This window comes from Calliphora vicina, chromosome 3 (assembly GCF_958450345.1).
Source record: "Calliphora vicina chromosome 3, idCalVici1.1, whole genome shotgun sequence".
Taxonomy (NCBI): domain Eukaryota; kingdom Metazoa; phylum Arthropoda; class Insecta; order Diptera; family Calliphoridae; genus Calliphora; species Calliphora vicina.
In genome coordinates this window covers 4,152,760-4,173,719 of record NC_088782.1, presented here as the reverse complement: position 1 = coordinate 4,173,719, position 20,960 = coordinate 4,152,760, and the positions used below count along the sequence as shown (strand labels likewise).

The 20,960-nt window shown below is 30.9% G+C and overlaps 1 protein-coding gene across 1 annotated transcript; it reads right to left on the bottom strand.

Annotated features, from left to right (window-relative positions):
- Positions 1-5,197: 5,197 nt before the first annotated feature.
- Cpr66D (Cuticular protein 66D) lies at positions 5,198-19,954 on the bottom strand. The gene is made up of 4 exons (XM_065505547.1): positions 19,712-19,954; positions 19,531-19,611; positions 15,758-15,916; positions 5,198-5,815 (listed from the first exon to the last, which is right to left on the bottom strand). The coding sequence occupies exons 1-4, from the start codon at positions 19,952-19,954 to the stop codon at positions 5,462-5,464; spliced, it is 837 nt and encodes a 278-aa protein (XP_065361619.1). The 3' UTR covers positions 5,198-5,461.
- Positions 19,955-20,960: the final 1,006 nt, after the last annotated feature.

The window sequence follows — 20,960 nt, the reverse complement described above, 5'->3', positions numbered from 1 at the left end:
ACACATCAACTGGATATTTGTACAAGAAAAAGTTGTCTATATCGTAGAGGAAACAGTATTTCCAAAACGGCTTCATTTTCATAAAATTGTATTGTGGATAAGTCACAACGCAACACTTCGACTGCTGTTCTTTCTAGTGGTCTTATTTTATTCCAAACAACTGTTGTCTTTCTTACCCGCATCTATATAAAAAGGTTAACAAGCCCCAGATTTTCGATGAATTTGATATAATGGTACTGCAGCTACACGACATTTTCAATATGTTTACTTAAAATATACAAACATACAAACATTTGTACGCTTAGATTACATCGTTCTTAACCTATGAATTTAGTTATTTGTTCACATTTATGGACAGCAAGGACTCTATAGTGCTATATTCATCTGAACCGATTATCTTTTTTCTAACCTTCTCATTACATTAGTTTAGTTAAGTTTAGTTGACAGAGTGGGGTACTTTTTACAGTTCTACTCGGAGATACCGATGCAAGGTGAATTATGAATCTCTTTAAACGACAGAATACTTTGGGAATATACTTACGTATCTCTACAAAACAAATGAACTACCCAACATTGAAAATTAGTAAAAGAGCTATATTCGGCTGTGACGAATTTTATATACCCTTCATCAAATTATACTTTAAAATACAAATTTTAAATATTTTTAGGCAAACTAAATTTAAAAAAAAAGTTACAAAAAATTGTATGCCAAACTTTTTTTTTAAATTTAATTTTAAATTTATTAGTGAAAAAAATGAAGCTATAAAATTTTTTTTTTGTGAAAAAAATTCTTTTTTTTGATGAAGCAGCTCTAACTTGCAAATTGTCTATAACCTCCAATCATCCGTGGAATAATTTACCCAGCCACATAAAACTATGCCATCACTTGGTCCCCATACATCCTATAAGTCCTGATTGTCGTTGTTTCACTTACTAGTCTTAATTGGTCAGTGACCTGTAAAACTTTACTCTAGTACCTTTACTATCCAAATCCAATTTAAATCTGGTACGTACTATGTCCTGTATTGACCACAAAGCCCTTGTCTCCTCTGCCCATACATGATTGGTTTTCTTCTAATTTCATCAATCTTTCCCCACTTCCAAGGATAATACCGAACCGTAACGCCATCAGCAATTTCGTTGGATTTCTGGAAGTCATATACCAGCCTTAATTTGACCATGTGACCTTTCAGAGCCTTCTGTGTGGCCTGACTTTCAACACAGAAAGTCACCTTCTGACCCCTATTAACAATTCCCAATAAATGCTCTGAGGCCTTCAAGATCTTCGATTCGTCCATGAATACCTCAAAACCATCGAGTAATATTTCGGAACTATTCTTGACATCCTTATCCGGTATCTCTATCCGGGGATGCATAACGAATTCGATTTCCGGGACTATGACGTCCAACACGCAGAGAAAAAAATAGTTGGGCATGGTTACTGTAACCATTTCAATATTGTTACAGGCTTTTTAACTATATTATGGTCACAGTAACAATTTACATGATTGTGGTAACCATAATATGGTTAATTTAAGATTCACATGATTGTAGCAACCATATATATGGTTACAGTAAACAAATATATGTTTGTGACAACCATTCATATGATGAAGGACTTATCATATTATGTTGCCCTCGGCTTAAGGCTTATCATAATCTGAGAACAACATATTATGATAAAATTATTCATCATATAAATGGTTGCCACAAACATATATTTGTTTACTGTAACCATATATATGGTTGATACAATCATGTGAATCATAAATTAACCATATTATGGTTACCACAATCATGTAAATGGTTATGTGACTATAATATAGTTAAAAATCTTGTAACACTATTTAAATGGTTACAGTAACCATGCCCAATTATATTTTTTCTCTGCGTGAAGATAAAGGGGTTTTGAAAAGTCCATATTAAGAAACCAATAAGATCCTTGTTTTCCTTTGTCTCAGAAAAGTTGACTCGTATAGGTGTGCCATTTTTTTCGACATTCCTACCGCAGGTTTAGAATCATATTGTAACTACCAATACTTTGCCCATATTGTTTCGACATAGTTTGGATTTTTACTTCCTTCATTTTACTCTTAGCTGAGCATTAGTCTTTAGGTTAGACAGGTTGGATATTTGTCCAAAATATTTATTCGATTTTAACGAATGTGATGACGACTGAAAGTTTTATCGAATGAATCGAATTTTTAATTTTGGGTCGATATAATTTGGAATTATCCAAGATATTTACAATTAAATTTGCTCCATGATTCCAAAAACGAGGTTTTTATGAAAAAAAAAACAGCGTAAACCCGGCGTGTGCTACTACACTAAAAAATAAACCAGCAACACTTAGCGATTGGCCTTGAACGTTGTTGATGTTTATGGCGAAAACCAGACGTACTGGAAACTGTATACGATTGAAATCGAAGGACAAATCTTTTGAAATTATTGGAATTCGTGGTAACAGCACAACTTCCTTTACATTTGCCGCTGATGATTGTGGCTTCGATTAAATTCGGCGATAGTTTTTTAACAGCAAGTCTCAAGCCCAATTGCTAAATGTTACTGATTTTAACTTAGAAAATGTCTGTTATTCTAACGGTTGTATGTTGCATGCTCCACCTAATAAATAAACAAAATATCCTTTTTGACAACAGTTAAAAATTGTAAAAAAAGTACCAAAAAGAGGGATCAATTTGACTCCTTATACGTTCAAATTTCTAAAAAGTGCAAAAATCCATTTGACAATTTTTAGATACAAAAAAGTACCAAAGAGTCTCTTGTTTATCCCTTTATATGTATAAAAACCCAAAGTACCACACACCTGTCCACTTATTTTTGGCATAAATTCAGATTACGTTGGATTTCTGGTGCTACATTTATTATTTCCGGAAATGTAGATATCGATGTAACCCATTATAACCACCTTAAAATTTGAATTTCTAAAAATCCCTTCATAGTGAATCCACGCATCAACCCATACTAATTTTAAAAAGTTAAAAATTGGGAAAAAATTTTGTATGGGAAAATTCGAAAATCGGCTTCATGAATGGACCTAATGATACCGATTTTGGTGTCTAAAACAAAATTGTCTTTCTAAGAAACCGGTTTGGAGCTCATCGGTTGGATGGTTTCAGAGTCTATAACGGACATAGGTAGAAACATTTTTTGTGTTTTATATACATATATACTTAGATATATAGCTAGATTAATTTGTTGATTGAAATGTCATAGTTAATGGCATCGAAAAGGTTATGGTCAGACAGATGGATAAATTGTTCAATCGGTTCAAATTAGTGAAAGATACCAACTTTAAAATACCTATAAATTGCATGACCGATAAGACTACCAATTCCTGCAATATTAAAATTCCCTGTTTGAACATCTCAAGTTTTCAACCGATCGGTTCATTACTTTAGAAATTATCTTCGGAATAATTTTAATGCTGTATCATGTTTAAAATTAAATACTGTAGATTCATAATAAGTTCTAATGTTGTGAAAGAATTTAGATTTTTTTAAGTTCAAAATGTAACTTTAAGTGTCTAAATTTACATTAAAATTGTACTTGATCAACAAAAGCTCATTTGATCTTACATGAAGTTTGTAAGAGCAAACATTGTGAAACAATGTTACACTTAAGACGTTAGCTAGATTCACGCTTAAAGTCCTGTACCAGTAAATAAAGGACTTAATATTATATGAATTAATTGCTATAACAACAATATACTGTTAAAGGATAAACGTATGTAGCTTTTCCTTAACACATACCAATACACACATGTGTAAACACATATACTCTTTTCTGTATTCTGTATATAAATATAGGTCACTTTAGAAAATTTCTAAATGACCTGGAAAAAGTTCTCACGAAAAAAGCGGTCAGTCCGGTTTTTTGATAAGTTGGTTTTCTTTTCATTTTCATTTTCCTACCAGTTAATGCAGTTGCAGTTTGGTTGCATGATCCTTTCACGGGGTCATTTTAAGAAAGTCCAATAAATGTTTAAACACAAAATTGATGTGTTTACCTTTAGTTTTGTTTTGCTTGTAAAACCAGTTTCTAGAGTGACCTTTTTACAAGTGAAGGAAGATGTGCCGATGATGATGTCCCACTGATGGCATGTAAGTTGAAAATGATTACAAGGGTTAGATAAGAAATTGACAAGACAAGAAAGCCAGAGAGGGGTTGATCTTAAGGCAAAATAGAAAAAGAAGATCTTGCTTGCAAGACTCAAGCAAGCTAATGATTAATGCTGTTTGACATTTAAGGGTGGGGGTTTATTTTAGTTTATGACACACAGGGAAATAATTTACTTCATTTGCATACAATTAACCCAAGAAATTGTTAAAGAAACATTAATGACCAGTTTCATTAGGAACAAAAATTGTTTAAGTAAAACCAGCTGGTCTAAAATAACAGGACAGGACATTAGACCAATGTCCTCTTTTTGTTTTTATTTTACAAAATTAATGAACAACACACTATGACCAGCACTAACGAAGGTAAGTAAGCAAAGGATTTAAATTCATATTTTTTGAGTTGTGTGTGTTTAATCAATTTTCAAATTGAATCATATACATATTGATCATAGAGTGTCCTTATTTCTTACAAGAGATTCATTTAGTCCTTAGAAGTGGTGGTATTTATGTGTGCGTGTGTTATTAGTATTTCTGTGAGATGAATGTCCAGAACCGGTTTATTTTAAGGTCATTTCAATGTTGATTCAAACAATTTACCCCCTTTTCTCACATCACATCATTAGACTGCATTCGCTCATTTTACTTCATTTCATTTTATTTAATTTATGTAAGGACATTGCAAAAGGACACTTTTTGTTCATCTCTCAGATTAGGTGAATCGTCTTGGCAGTGATATTTCTTTCTTTCTGTCTTTCATTGAGTGTGTGAAAATATTTTCTCACTGATTTCAGTTCGTAATAAAGTTTGGTTTGGTTTTTGTTTTTAATTTATGCAAGATCACTCACCAACTAACCGGTTTGACCGGTCGGTCCACATACAAGCAACAAACCAAGCAGCTATCTATTAAATAAATGGTCACCCAATAGCTAGGGGCAGAGAAAGACATGAAGGATATTTCTTATTTTATTGTTGATCTTGCTGTCGTAATCATCTTAAAGATCGCTACTTGTAGTTGCTGCCAGCTTCTTTGTGAAAGAGTTTCAATATGCTGAGAATAATTTTTTTTTATGTGATTTTATTTATTTGTATTTATTGTACATATACATATATAAAAGGAATAACATTATGGTCAAATGATTTGATGTTTGCTTTCGTTTCTAAATTGGTTATAGATAGAGTCGTCCTTTTAACGTCTAATAAATAATGAAATTTGTTTTATGTATCGTTTTTTTGTTATAGGAACTTCTTAGAAATGAAATGTTCCTTAGATCATAGTTATTTGTTTTTGTTTTAACAAAAAAAAAAAGAAATGTTGCTCCTCCCTAATGTTGGTATTGTTGATGGGGATATTGTTGTTTCAAATTGTATTCTTGGGCTTTAACTGGTGCATGATGAGGACGCAGCAGATGTTGTTGTTGTTGCTGTTGTTGTTGTTGATGATGTTGAGGTTGAGGTGTGGGTATCTTGACTACAATATCAGTGGGCTCTCTAATGACTTCAGCCTTGAAACCTTCTTTGGGATCAGCGGTATATTTGACGGTACGTAAGAAACCATCCGAATCGACAACCGAGTAACTGCCCTTAATTACAGAGCCATCACGGACTTCTTTACGGTTTTGATAGTTGGTGAATTCGTCATCTTTTACATCGAAACCAAATTGATAGGAGGAGTTTTGCTGAAAATTTGCCAAAAGAGATAAAATTAATATACAAGATAATTTTAAAGAAATAATCGTAAACAGTTGACAGTAGAGTTTCCGGCCTATGTGTATCTATGGATTGAACCTTTACTCTTCTGAATTCGATAATATTTAGTACTTATACATGTTTTCCATGGCCATACAAAATTTAAAGTTCTCTAGAATTTTGAATTTAGCTTTAGTTTGGTTAGATGCGTGCAAAATACCTAAAGTCAAACTGTTAAGAATTGTTAGTTGGATTTTATAATTTTTGATCTCATATTAAAGCTAATCAAAACGGGGTATAGCATAGATAATCGTCTTTGAACAAAGGATATCACAAAAGACACATATTCCATTTTCCAACGATTTTCCTTAAATATGAGCAAAAACATAAATAAAATAAATACGATTAAAAACATAAATAAAATAAGAATGAACTTGAAAATATTAATTTTAAAAATTTCGTCTAACTAAAATGTTAAAGCTGTCTCCATAAAGACAAAAATATTCACCCTAACCACAAAAGCCTTAAAGTCGATTTTAAGTCCATAAAGTTGACTATTATTTTAAATTTTATACCATAAAACAAATTTCAAATATTATTTAAAACATTGTTTTATTTTTTTTTTTAAATAACCTTATTGTTTTGAACTTTTATGTAAATCTATTTTTTTTTTAATTTTACGGAAAAAATATTATTTACATTCATTTCATGTTGGAAAAAGTTTTGAAAGCTTTTTTAAAATATTTCTTATGGTACAAAAAAAAACAAAAGTTCTATTTTAAAATAAAGTCGACTTTAACAAAAATTAACTTTAAAATTTCTTTTATGGTTAGGGCAATTGTTTTCAACTTCAAGTCAACAAATTCACTTGAGTGAAGTGACAGTTAAACCGAAGGATATTTCAATTTTGAAAGAATATATAATTAAAAATCTATATAAATATTCAATATATTGGGTATATGACTTAAAAATGTGGGATTTGCAATAGATGGCGTATCTTTTGAATGCGGTTTTTGTTTTTAATAACCTATATGTCATTTTGAAGGGTACATATTTGTCATTTATTCTCACTTTGTTATTGAATATTATAGGGTAAATAACAAAATTTTTGTTTGGCTTCGAAAATGTCGAATTTTGTACCAACAAAGCTTCATATGCGGGAAGTTTTGCTTTACTTCTTTAATTTGAAAAGAAGTGCCGCCGATTGTTCAACAAATGTGTTCCATCAGTTTCAATGTGCGAGAGATGGTTTGTGAGGTTCAGTAGTGATTATTTTGACACGGAAGATCGTCCAGGCCAGCCAAAAAGAATTGGAGGCATTACTTCATGAAGGTTGTTGTCAAACTAAATATGAGCTTGAAAAATCAAGCAGCAATTTCAAAATGTTTGCGAGCAGCAAGATTCATCCTAAAGCAGGGAAATTGAGTACCATACGAATTGAAGCGGAGAGACCTTGAATGCTAAAAAAGAAAATCATTTTTGCACCGAATCATTTCTGGTGATGAAAATGGATCATTTACGATAACCCGAAGTGTAAGAGATCGTAAGTGAAGCCCGGCCAAACAAGAATCGAAACCAAAACCAGATATCCATGGCTGTAAGGTAATTCTCTATATTTGGTGGGAGGAAAAGGATCCTATCGGTTATGAGCAAACCGAGAATTGTCCGAAAAACGACCAATGGTGTGGTTGGGAAGTTTTTCCTCATCCTCGCCTTATACTCTAGATCTTGCCCCGTCCGACTACTCTTCACTTTGGAAAATAGTATCCGATATCGGTTTGATTCGTTATTGGCCTCAAAAGATGAGCAGTTCTTTTGGCTCGGAATCCATATGTTGCCAGAAAGATGGGAAAAGGTCTTAGCTAGCAATGGCCAATACTGTGCAAAATAAAAGCTAAAACTCAAGTCATTCACCCAATAATACGATATTTTTAAGGAACATTTTATGGAGACCTTGTGAATCGACCAAATATAAAATTTGAACTTTGAACCTTAAATTTTGTATGACCAAAAAGAACCTGTGCATCAGGTTTTAACAAATTTGTCACGGGTAAGGTCCGATGTTTTGACAAACATTGTTGTTGTTATTTTTCTTTTATAATTATGAAATCACTTAAATACATTTTAAACAAAATCTTAAATACTCGTAGGTACATTTAAACGCAGCTGTGTAGAATGGAACTTTTTTTTAATATTTTTTTAACAATTCAGTTGAAAATCATTAAAAGTGGGTGTGTGTAATAATATCTTTGGCAGTCTGGCCGTGTAACCGCCATATTGATTGCCTGTATGTAGATCATATTTAACCAAGATAAGTGTGTCTTGGATTTAATCATGTCTTATGTAAAACGCATTTGTTAGGTCTTAAGAAATATGTATTTGTTTTTTACAAAGCAGAAAGAAAAGATTAAAGTAAACGCAAAATCATATTTATTTGAAGTGAATGTCGTCGTTTGTGCAGCAACTAGCAACTGTGTATGCAATTGTGTGGCATGGTTGAGTGTACAATTTTATTAATGTGTCGAATGGAATGGCTGTGACACGCACACCTAACGTGACTATTATTATTGCAATATTTATTTATTTATTTATTTATTATGCAATATAGATCATATTACACACATTCATACTACATACTAGATACATACTTTTTTACACAATCATAAAGAAACTGAAACGCATTTTAATCTTTCTCAAAAGTGCGTTACAAATATTTGTATTTCTACCATTAAATATTGTGGATATTTTGGCCAGACCCAACAACCCAAACCACCGCCAAACAAACCAACGAATTAAGAAACAGAGCAAAAACCAAACTCGTTGAAAAACTAGAGCAAATATGAAAGTTGAAAAGACCACGTTGCACAAATAATACAGAAAATATTTCATATAAAATGGAGTGGAATGTTATATTGCCACTAGGAGTTTAATCCCACAAAGAACCTCAAAAATTGCCCATTTAATTTTTGAAGTTGATAACATCCATGGATTTTTTTTTAAACCTTTAAATCTTTTTACGAAAATCTCATAAATTAACCATGGCACTTAGGTTAAAGAAAAATAGCTAAAAATAACAATAAACTATTGCGAAAAAAGTGAATCCCACAGCAACAATTGCAAATAATTCATTCACTTTTAATCGTTAAATTATGCCATGCAATAAAATGAAAAACAATGTAAATTTACCTACAACAACCTCAAACAAACTTGTAATGCAAACAATAAAGATGCATCTACAACTAAATACATCTACTTGCAACAAAAAGGTTATCAACACAAGGTTATGTTTAGGGCAATAAACAATGGTTTTGACTTGATTATCAAAAACGAATGAATGAATGAATGAAGAGAAAAACGCAAGAAATACATTTCCAAATCAATAATTTAAATTAATTTGCACTCTACAATAGGTACCTATTTACTTGGTTTTTCATACATCCAAGCCTAGGAAGAGGAATATTGAATACGGGAGTATTAAGCTCTTTTTATTTTGAATACTTTTCAAATTTATTTTGACTCATATAACCTTGAATTTGGGGGAAAAAATACGGTATTTGGAAAATATATATTCTCCAGATCAGTGGTCGGCACTCATAGCCACCAGGTGCAAACGAGATTGCATATTCCAATGCATATTCCAATGTACACAAGACGAATGTGAAACTCAGATTTTCTGTATGATTTTTAAATATCCTTTAGTTTTCTTAGACATTTTACAATCAAATATATTAGAGCATGACTTAAAAATGCGAGATTTACAATAGATTGGACGCGGTTTTTGTTTTTAACACATTGACTGCCACGTCGGACACATATGTGTGACACTGCACTATGCGGTTTACGCCACGTCGGACACATATGTCTGACACGACCTTTATTCTCTCTAGCCATGTCAGACAATAGTGCTGGATTTTAAGAATTTTTTCGATGTTGTCTGGAAGTTCCTCATCAAAACTGTAATATTCACATTCTTCATCACTTTCTGAACTTGTACTGAGTATTTTTTAAAAAATTCCTTTTCGCCATTTCGTAAGACCCTCTTATTTATAAAAAAAATCTGTTTCTAAGCAGTAAATTTTACTGACAATATCAATTAATTCCAATATTGACGTTTTTGAAGAGATTACGCAAAGAAAATGCTGTGGCCCCAAGCATCTTATTTGCTGAAAGTGCCTTGGCAGTCAATGTGTTAATAACTTATATGTCATTTTGAAGGGTAAATATCTGTCACTTATTCTCTCTTAGTTATTGAACATTATTGTGTAAACAACTACGATTTTTTTTGCTTCGAAAATGCACCAACGAATCGTCATATGCGGGAAGTTTTGCTTTACTTCTTTAATTTGAAAAAAGTGCAGCTGAAGCACACCGATTGCTCACCAAAGCTTATGGTGAATGTGTTCCATCGGTTTCAAAACGTTTGCTAGCAGAAGGATTCATCGAAATGCCGAATTGAAGCCGAGAGACCTTGAAAGTCGTTTTTGCATGTCCGAAATGCTGCTTAAACGCGAACCATTACTTGCGATGAAAAATGGATCCATTAGAATAACCCGAAAGTTTATGGTGAATGTGTTCCATTGATTTCAACATGAGAGAGATGGTTTGTGTGGTTCAGAAGTGATGATTTTGATACGTAGATCGCCCAGGCCACCCAAAAAATTTTAAGACCAAGAATTGGAGGCATTATTCCATGAAGGTTGTTGTAAAACTCAACAAGAGCTTCCAAAGTCATTGGGAACTACTCAAGCAGCAATTTTAAAACGTTTAGGAGCAGAAGGATTCATCCAAAAGAAGGAAAATTGGCTACCATACGAATTGAAGCGGAGAAAACTTGAAAGACGTTTTTGTATGTCTGAAATGCTGGTTCAACTCAGTAAAAGAAAATCATTTTTCCACGGAATTATTACTTGCGATGAAAAATAACCCGGAGCCTAAGAGATCGTATGTGAAGCTCGGCCAACCAGCCGAATCGATACCTAAGCCAAAGGGTCCTATCTATTATAAGCTGCTGAAATCTTGCCAGTCTATGTCAGGGAACTAATTCGTTTGAAGCGTGGATTGACTGAAAAACACCCAGAATATGCGGCCAGACATGAAATCGAACTATTCCATCATGGGAACGCTCGGCCACATGTTGAAATACCTGTTAAGAAGTATTTGGAAAAAAGTGGTGCCCCGTCCGACAACTATTTGTTCCGATGAATGCAGAACGCTCTCTGGGATACCCTGTACTTTGGAACAGAGTATCCGATATTGGCTTGATTCGTTCTTGGCTTCAAAAGATAAGCAGTTCTTTTTGGCTCGGAATCCATATGTTGCCAGAAAGATGGGAAAAGGTAACAATGGCCAATACTTTTAACAAATTTTTCAATGTAAAAATTTTACAAAATAAAAACTAAACATTTGAAAAAATCTCGCATTTTTAAGTCAATAAGTGTTCGAATTTTATTTACAGTGACTCACGATAATATGAACTAATTAAAACCAGGCCAGTTCACTTTTGCAAGATTGTTCATCTTTGCGATGAATAGATGCCATTAATTCCTATCTACAAACATTTTTCCACACATACAGCTAGAGAAATCCCTAAATTATTATGCAGTTGGATTAGAATTTAGCCACTACCCTGTTGATTTAGATTTCAACTCTGTGTAGATGGATAAAATCCGTTAAAAAAACAAAACTAGCCAGTTAATTTTTTTTAAAGCTTTTGCACCAAGTTCATATTTTAGAGTAGCAAGGAAGTAAAAAAACGTTCATATTTTGGTGTGTTCATATTATCACGAGTGCACTGCTATTCGATATTCGGAATCCCAAATTTTGGCATAATTTCAAAGCAAACAATCGTTTGGACTCTATAAATTGACTATTTTAAATTTAATTTGAGTTTAATTCACTTAAAACTTAATTGGCATTTCATGCCATAAAACCATTACCAAAGAATCTAAGACTTTCGTTTCAATGGAATTCGCTCTTTATTGAATCAATTCATCATGGAATTCTTCATACAATTAAATATTTTGAATTGCCTTAATTTAGCATTTAAAGAGTGGCCACATTTCGTTCTAGCACCACAAAACCAAATAAATACCTAACTAATCTACTTAAAAAACAAAGTTGCATTGGCATTAACAATACCAATGGCTGTTGCCAGCCACATTAACACGACAAAAAACATGTAATTAACGGATGAATGGAACTTCTAAAATTTACAACCACTCACACACTTTAATTGTACGTTGGAACTTTAGTTGAATACGAAAGAAACTTATTATGACATGATAAATTTATACCAGACTTTAGGCAAAAATTGAAAGGAAATATTCGTACGTATGTACGTTATTTGCTTGTTTTTTTTTTGTTTTTTGAAACGATTTTGCAACTAAGAACTCAAATCAATATTTTTTGAAGCTTTACATGCAATAAAATGTAGCTAACTGACAAATTGGTAATTTATTTATTTTTATAAAAAGTTAGTTTTTTATTAAGTTAACTTCATTTAGGCTTTGCGTAAAAAAGTCTTAACTATGAATTAATGATGTTATAAAAAGATTTCTAACATGGAAACTAATTTGTAAATTTATTTTTCAATCAATTTAGACTTCAGAATTGGTTTTTACTTGGGAAAAATTTCCCGAAAATGTATAAAATAATATACGGAAAAATTGTGAACATATAAAATCAAAAAACTTTATCTTCAAGATCAAAATCGCAAAAAACTTAAAAAAAATCGAAATAAATTTAGAAATAAATTTTTTAAAGCCTAAAAGTATGCTTTATTTTATAACAATTTAATAGTTTATGGCCCAAAAAACTAAATTCCTTTAGTTTTTTCTTACTAACTTATATTGACCAACCTAAACGATGTTAAGAATCATTTCTAGGAAGTTCATATGTTATAGAAAGTTGTTTATTGAGATTTTAGGTACATTTTTGTAGTTGATTGTTTCCTTGAATTTTGAACGGTTTGGTACCTATGGACCTGAACAGGGGAAAAAAGTTTTTTGCGATTTTGATCTTAAAGATGAAGTTTTTTTATTTTATATGTTTATTTTATTTTGTTCTTTATGATAAGGGCTACAACTTTGCCTCCGAGAGTAAATTCCAAACTGTTTGCAAGAATAAGCCTGAGAAAATTATCACATTTTTGAAAAATGTGATAATGTGAGGCTCCAAATCTTTGGGGCCCATAAAAAAAGTGCATGACTTTGGGCAAAACTGGGTCTTTTTTTGGTCTTTTATCACGTACTGGTATCCGTATATGGTTATTTTTTTTCATGTTGCACTGTGTTAGTAACTCATTTTTAACTTGTCTATGAATACTGCTTATTCGAACTGGTTTTTGGTTTAATTTAGTATTGAAAAATTCCCGGTGATGAAAAGATATTTTAAGAGCTTGCAAAATCATTGGAAGCTACTCAAGCAGCAATTTCAAAACCTTTCAAGACCTTGAAAGACGATTTTGCATGTCCGTTTCGATGCGTACACTAAAAAAGAAAAACATTTTTGCACCGAATCATTACTTGCGATGAAAAATTGATTCATTACCATAGCCCGGCCAACCAGTCGAATCGATACCAAAGCCAATTAACCATGGCGCTAAAGCAATTATCTGTATTTGGAGGGAGCAAAGGGTCTATTATGAGCTGCTGAAATCTGACGAGATAATTAAAGGGAACCTGTACCGAATGCTACTAATTCGTTTGAAACGAGCATTGGCCCAAAAACGCCCAGAATATGTGTGGCCAGACATGAAACCGTAATACATATTCCATCATGACAACACTCGACAAAATGTTGCAATAGCTGTTTAAAAGTACTTAGAATGAAGTGGTTGGGAATTTTTGCCTCACTCTTATATAGAAAGTAATTTTAAGGTTGCTACGAAGTTTTCTTTGATTTACAATAATTTGTTGCTTGACTGGTTTTTGAAATAAACGCTTCAATTGAAATAGTCCAAAGTTCTGTTAAAGGTATTTATAGACGGCAATACTGAGTATTAATATTTGTCAAAAACTCAAGTATCATAACACAATTTCATCGTCTAAACAAAATTTGTATTAGATTTTCAAAAAATACAAATGATTTTTTGGATTTACGGTCGGTATTGAAAATTTGTTTAAAACAATTCAAAAACTTTTTATTTTCGTATGTATCGGGTATGTATTTATAAAAACAAATAAGGCAAATAAAAATGTCAAGAAAATATAAAATAAAAATATAATTTTCAGAAAAATATCAATCAACAAAGAAATAAAATATTTCTAATACTATCGTGTAAACAATAAATGTTTTATCGAAACGATTTTTTGAAATACCGACTGATTTCAATAATATTTTAAATTTGAAAAGTGTTAATACTCAGTATTGCCGTCTATAAATACCTTAAGCAACAAAAAACAAATTGTTATAACTAAAATCAAAACTTTTTAACAATTCGTAATAAATATATATGTACTTTCTTCTGATTGAACACAGCTAATATCTGAAGTTGAGTCATTTATCAATTAACTAATCAATTGTTTACTCAAATTCAAATTCACATACATTCAATAAACATCAAATTGAAAACGAATAAATAATGTTTTTATCTACATACAATATCTAAACTGTGACTATGTAAAACTGCACTAGACCATAAAATGAATTAACACAATTTTTACACTAAACTTATTAACAACATTTTTCTTTTTCGTTTTTGCACAAGAAAAACAAGTTGTTTGGAAAATTGTAAAAATTTCCTTAAATGCTACAGGCTGACATTGTGTGTTGATAAAGACAGCTTTCACATTTCACAAACAAAGGTTAAATTTATAACCCAGTGTAAACGCAGCACAATATAAACAAAAGCAAAAAACTTGTTAAGAAAAACGATTAAAAATTATTGGCAAAAATGAAAGGAAACCAATAAAACATTTTCATTTTTATATCAAAAACCAATAACGAAAGACACACTTTATGGTGGATGAAGAAAAAATATTTCGAAACTCGGTCCAAAATACAGAAAAAAAACTAAAAAATAATTCAATCAATATGAATTTCCGTACGGAAGTTTATGGTAAAACACAGAAAAACAAAAAAAAAACGAAGAAATGAAATATGTTAAAAAATATTGAATGGATGAATGAATGAATGAATGACTGAATAAAAATGCAGCATCCGTTTGTCTGTGAAATTTTTCAACATTATGTATCTTAAATATTTACTAGAGATATTTATTTGCTGTTGCTTTGAACGCTCGCTCACATACGTTCATAAACTTGAAGCACTGACAAAATTGGTATTCATGCATGAAAACTTACTGCGAGCTCACACAATAATAATAATAATGAATGTGCTGCTTGCTGCTGCAACAATTGCAACCAACTAACAACAACTACAGCCAACACAACTCACACACAGTGTGTGTGAAATGTTTGTAGTCAGTCAATCTATTTTGCCAACTGGCATGATAGAAACTGAAACTAAAAAAATAAATGTTAATACGAAAATATGGTGTTAATGACCTTTGCAAGTTTTTGGTTGGATGGTTGGATTGGTTGGAACGTACTCGTACACTGATGTGTTACGTCGTCGTCGTCCATTTGTTTCTTACCACATTTTACTATATTCACAGGTAAATATTCAAAGCTCTTCCAACTGTTGTAACTCTTACTCATTATTGTTAGACATTTTTTTATACAATACGTTAATAAGTAGTCGTATGTAATAAATATTTAGTGTGTCTGCTTAAATTTATTACAATTATGATTTTATACGAAATTTTTGACTTTTTACTTTAAACAATGGCTGGCTGGCTGGTGTAATTTTTGTCTTTTTACATAAGCCGGTGTTAAAAGTTCATGTTTTATTATGTAGATATTTTCAGAAATGGGTTTTTTTTTGCTAGAGGAAGAAATTGTAAATAATGTTTTCTTTATCTTGTTACTTACATCATCGTATTCCTCTTCCTCTTGTTCCAATTGTTGTTTGCTTTTGGGTCTGGGTGCCTGATATTGCTGAGCCACTTGTTGAGGCTGTGGTCTTCTGGGTGCTGGAGCAGCAGCTTGAGGTTGACGATAAGTTACCTGTTGCTGGGGTTGATATTGAATCTGCAAGTAATTGAGATTCCTTTTTTAATATCTTTTTTTAAGATAAGTGTTGAAAGTTATAGGGAAGATAATAACACTACTTGACACCCAAAAAGGTATCTCCTCATGTAAAAAACATATTTTTTATATAATTTTAGATCGCTGAACAGAAATATAGCAGGATTTTTTAAATCTTACAATCAGTTTTCGAGATATTTTCACATTAAATTTAAATTAAAAACATGTTTTTTTCAATTGTATCTCAACAATATGGAATTTAACTGAAAATGTTAAACACTCTTTTAAAATCTACGGAAGTTGAGTGAGTTCACATTTGAGTATCATTTCTTATTTTAATATTTAAAGATGTTTTCAGAATTATGAAATTAAAAAAAAACCGAAACTTTGAAAACTAAAAATTGGAGATTGTTGTAAAACTCAACAAGAGCTTGCAAAATCATTGGGAGCTACATAGGCTGCCATTTCAAAACGTTTGCGAACAGCTGGATTCATCCAAAAGCAGGGTAATTTGGTACAATACGAATTGAAGTCGAGAGAAATGGAAAAACGATTTTGCATGTCCGAAATAATGCTTGGACGCTATTAATCATTACTTGCGATGAAAAAATATTCCATTACGATAACCCAAAACGTATGAGATCGTATGTGAAGCCCGGCCAATCAGCCGAATAAGCACCAAAGCCAAATATCCATTGCGCTTAGGTAATACTCTGTATTTGGTGGTACCAAAAGTGTCCTATGAGCTGATGAAATCTGACGAGATAACAAATGATACTCAACTAAGAGATTAACTTCCATAGATTTCAAATCCATAAACAGTTTTTAAAAGATTCAGATAAATTCTACTTGCTTGAGGAAATTGTTTCAAAAATTAGTTTTTTGTTAAAATTTAAAGTGAAAATATCTCGAAAACTTCACGAATGGTTTTAAAATTTTGAAAATATTTGTATTTAGTATGCCAAAATTATATAAAAAGATGACCAGGAGCCCCTCTCAAAAATTGTATTTTATATATATAGTAATGTTATCGATAATATTACGATACATGAGATGAGGGTTTGAATTCTAATAAAAATGGGGTTAAAGTATAAGTATAAAAATAATATTGTTGTTTAAGGGTAAAATAGGGGTATTGTAGTGATTTTTGTACTTTTATTAGTAGAGTTTATTTTGTGTTAAAAGGTGTGGATGTTAAAGACATTCAAAATTATTGAATATTTATTTAATTTGGTCAAATATTATTTTCAAACTTTTCATTAACTATTATTAAAATTTACTAAGTTTTTCTTAATAACTTTTGTTTTTAATTATGTTTTTAATACTAAATTGAGGCTAAAAACTCAGTAACATTTTTCAATAATCGGTCAAGCTTGAAAAATGTTTATAATTTATTAAATGTTTACAAAGTCCGACTAAGTTAAATCTAGAAATAATTCGTAATTCATTTCGAAAGAGATCATTTTTAAATGTGAATATATATAAACAAATTTAAGTCAAATTTAAGTATAATTGTCCTTAAATATTATTTTCTTTAAATGTGAATATAAATATGTACTTTGAATTTTTGATGTTAAGCACCTCGTTTCTATATTGTATGTGAGAAACTTTTCATTTGAAATATTTATAAAATTCTTGTTAAACACAGGACGAGTAGTAGTAAGTCCTTTACTGTCTCTGTACTTTCAATGTATTCAGTTTGAATATTACCTAAATCATGACTACTAGAATTTTTTAAATTTTTTCGTTTCGAAAACTTCTCATAACTTATAGAAACAGGGTACAGAGCTTCGAATTAATTAATTCAATTGGAGCTAAATTCACTAAAATCATAATCAGATCAGATTTCATTCCATAAATTCATTCACAACAATTAATTCTTTTGCTATATACAAAGGCTTTAATTTAAATAGAATTCATTATAATCTTTTACAAACAGAATTGAAATAAAATTTCCTTCTTGTAATAGATTGGAATTGATTTTAAAGCTATTTTGTAATGGATTTGAATTCAAGAAAATGTTAATGATTCTCAAAGGAATTCTATAAAAAATTAATTCTCAAGGGAATTCTATAAAGAATGAATTCTCAAAGGAATGAATTCAATACATTTGAAGTTCAAAGGAATTAAGCCTATGAATTAATTCATAAGGAATTCATTACGGAATGGTTAAGAGTAAAAATTTATTTTGATTTCGATTATGAAATTAAGAATTAATTCATTCGAACCTTTGTAAGCAGCTCAATAATTCTTTAAAAAAAACTTGAAATTTCAATTTTTATTAAGTGGAAGTAAATAAACACTTTACTGGTTTTTCTCACAGAGAAAATACTTTCAGTTGTGATAACCACATTTATTGCTAATCAAATGATTCAGTCCAAATAACGAAATTTGTCTGTTGTAGCTAAAAATTATGATAGATTAAAAAAATCTATGAATACAATCGAATCTTTCGATTGGCAACATTGCAGTATCTTTAAGAAAAAAATTTATGAAGATATTCCCGAAATTTTCTTACAAAAATTTTCCAGGAATTCCCAGTAAATGTTTCCCGATTAGGAACATTTCATTTACAATTTCTACAATATTAATGTGTGACACTAAAAACTATACTATTTTCTGGATCCTTATAAGTAGATAGTTAAAACATGTTTTCGAAAGGATACAGATATCTTATGGATACAGATATACTTGGGAGAGTTTTTCTATTAAAAAAACTGTTATTAAAAACCAATCAATCCAAAGTTGAGGATTTTGAAAGGCTTATGGGAAGAGCAAATTTCGTTTGAATACAGGTTATTTTTTGAGATATTTGAAAATATTTGGTTGATTCAAACGGTCTGCTATTAAGTCATTTGTCATAATGTCCTAATATATTATTATAGTTTAAACAAATTGTTGTTGTGCTTCAAATAAAAAAGTTCTAAACTAATAAGACTTTTTGAAATATAGGTCATATTGTGATAATGTCATAATATTTCACAACGGTTTAAAAATGTTATTTTTGCCTTTCAAGCAAAAAATTTCCTAAAATTCCAACCAGCAGAGGCCTGCGTCGAACGTCAAATAGTTGGTTAAGCCGAGCCGCCGATTCGTGAAATATTAGGACATTATGACAATATGACATGCTAAGATACCTTGTGAATTGACCATATATTTGTTTGTCATAAGATAACATTTGTTTTGTCATAAGATAACACTTTTTTGTTTGAAGCACAACAACAATTTGATTAAACTTCCATAATATATTAGGATATTTTGACAATATGACTTAATAGCAGACCGTTTGAATTCCCCAATTATATTTGGATTAACATTGTTTCTTTTCTAGGGGTGGAAAACTAATTTCACTTGACTGCACTCTATTAAAATAATGTTAATTATGAACGCGATTATTAAAATTATCAATGGTTTACAACATGAATTTTGTATAGAAAATTTACGTTTGTAACTTTAGCAATCGTTTATAAATTTATGTGGAAGTGTTTTAGAAATAGAGCTAGGATGGGGGGTAAAACTCAACAATATTAGTAATAGTTTTAAATGTGAAATTTCAGTATTGAACTTAACCATAACACAGGGGATAGGATTGAAAACTAAAAGGGTAGTCTTCCTACCTGTTGAGGCTGATGTTGCAAATATTCGCGCACAACAGGAGCAACATAACCTTGCTGTTGCTGTTGTTGAGAAGCACGAATCTATAAACAACAAAAATATTTTAAAATCCAACAAATACTGTATGTATTTCACAAAAAATATTAAATATCTTGATATCCACGAAATAAACGTAAGACCTACTTGTTCCTGTACATTATCCTTGACACGCAATTGTTGACCAGGTGATACATATTGTTGTTGTGTCTGTTCCGAATTCTGTTCGTAGATGGGTGTAGCATCACCCGATTGAGCTGCACCAGTTTGTTGTTGCAGCTGTTGGTAGTACTGACGCAAATAAGCTGGATCAATTTGTTGATGTTGTTGGCCATAAACAGCCGTATGACCAATTACGGCCAATGAAAAAATTATCACAAATGAACGCATGATTTTCTAGGTTTTTTTTTTGCAATTTTTTTCTTTCTGTTTTTTTATAAATATTGTTTCACTTTTTTTGAAGTGATTTTCTTTTGCTTGTTTTTTTGGTTTTTATTTAATAAATTAGCTTGATATTTTAGCTATTTGTTAAATGTATGTTATTTTTGGCCAAAATGTTATTTCATCACTTGTTGCCAAATACAAAGTTAACAGAAATTCACAAAGAAACAAAACAAAAAATTACACTCGCTCACAAACTCCAAAGTCGCACAAACAAACAAACAAACACACACACAGTTGATCGCGTTTAACTGTAAACCGTAGATTACGTCCTCGTTAAATGCGGTAACAAAAGTATCTGCACATAACGTTACTGCATCATGAGCTTTTATAGTTGCACCTACAAACAATTATTAACTTGGCTTAAAGTTTCAATCCAAACTGTCTGTTTTTTAAGACCTCCCCTCTCCTCCCCCCTCAACAACCACCTTTACATGGCCACTTTTAAAGAGATCACCCGAAAAAAGCCAACCAACAACGAACAGCGAATAGAAGACATTCAAATACCAAACAACATCCATCCATACAAACATACAGATACATAGAAACTAACAAACATACATCCCAGCAGTTATGCAAGTAGTCAATGTATCCCTTATAGGCAGTAGTTGTCACTAATGTCCGATCGAATTTATAAATTTTTTCAGTTTAAAATAGCAAATTATTCGATAAATTATTGTCGAATAATCGAATACACATTTATTTTGCAGCTAAAATTTTAATAAAAAAATAGTTAAAAATTATTCGAATAATCGAAGAAACAAATAATTTTTTTCAATTTAGAATTAACAATTATTTCAACAATTATTTCCGAATAATCTAATTAATTTATTTTCAAGCTAAAATATAAAAATAATTAACATAAATAGAAATATTCAAAAAAATCTAAAGCAAAAACGACATTTTTGGAATTTTATTCGAAGTAATGTATTTTCAAGCTAAAATTTAAAAAAAA

Coding starts and splice junctions, on each gene's coding strand:
- Cpr66D (XM_065505547.1), bottom strand. CDS start 19,954: ATGCGTTCATTTGTGATAATTTTTTCATTGGCCGTAATTGGTCATACG. Junction 19,612..19,711: donor AGGATAATGTACAGGAACAA/GTAGGTCTTACG, acceptor TGTTGTTTATAG/ATTCGTGCTTCTCAACAACA. Junction 15,917..19,530: donor TGCAACATCAGCCTCAACAG/GTAGGAAGACTA, acceptor AATTACTTGCAG/ATTCAATATCAACCCCAGCA.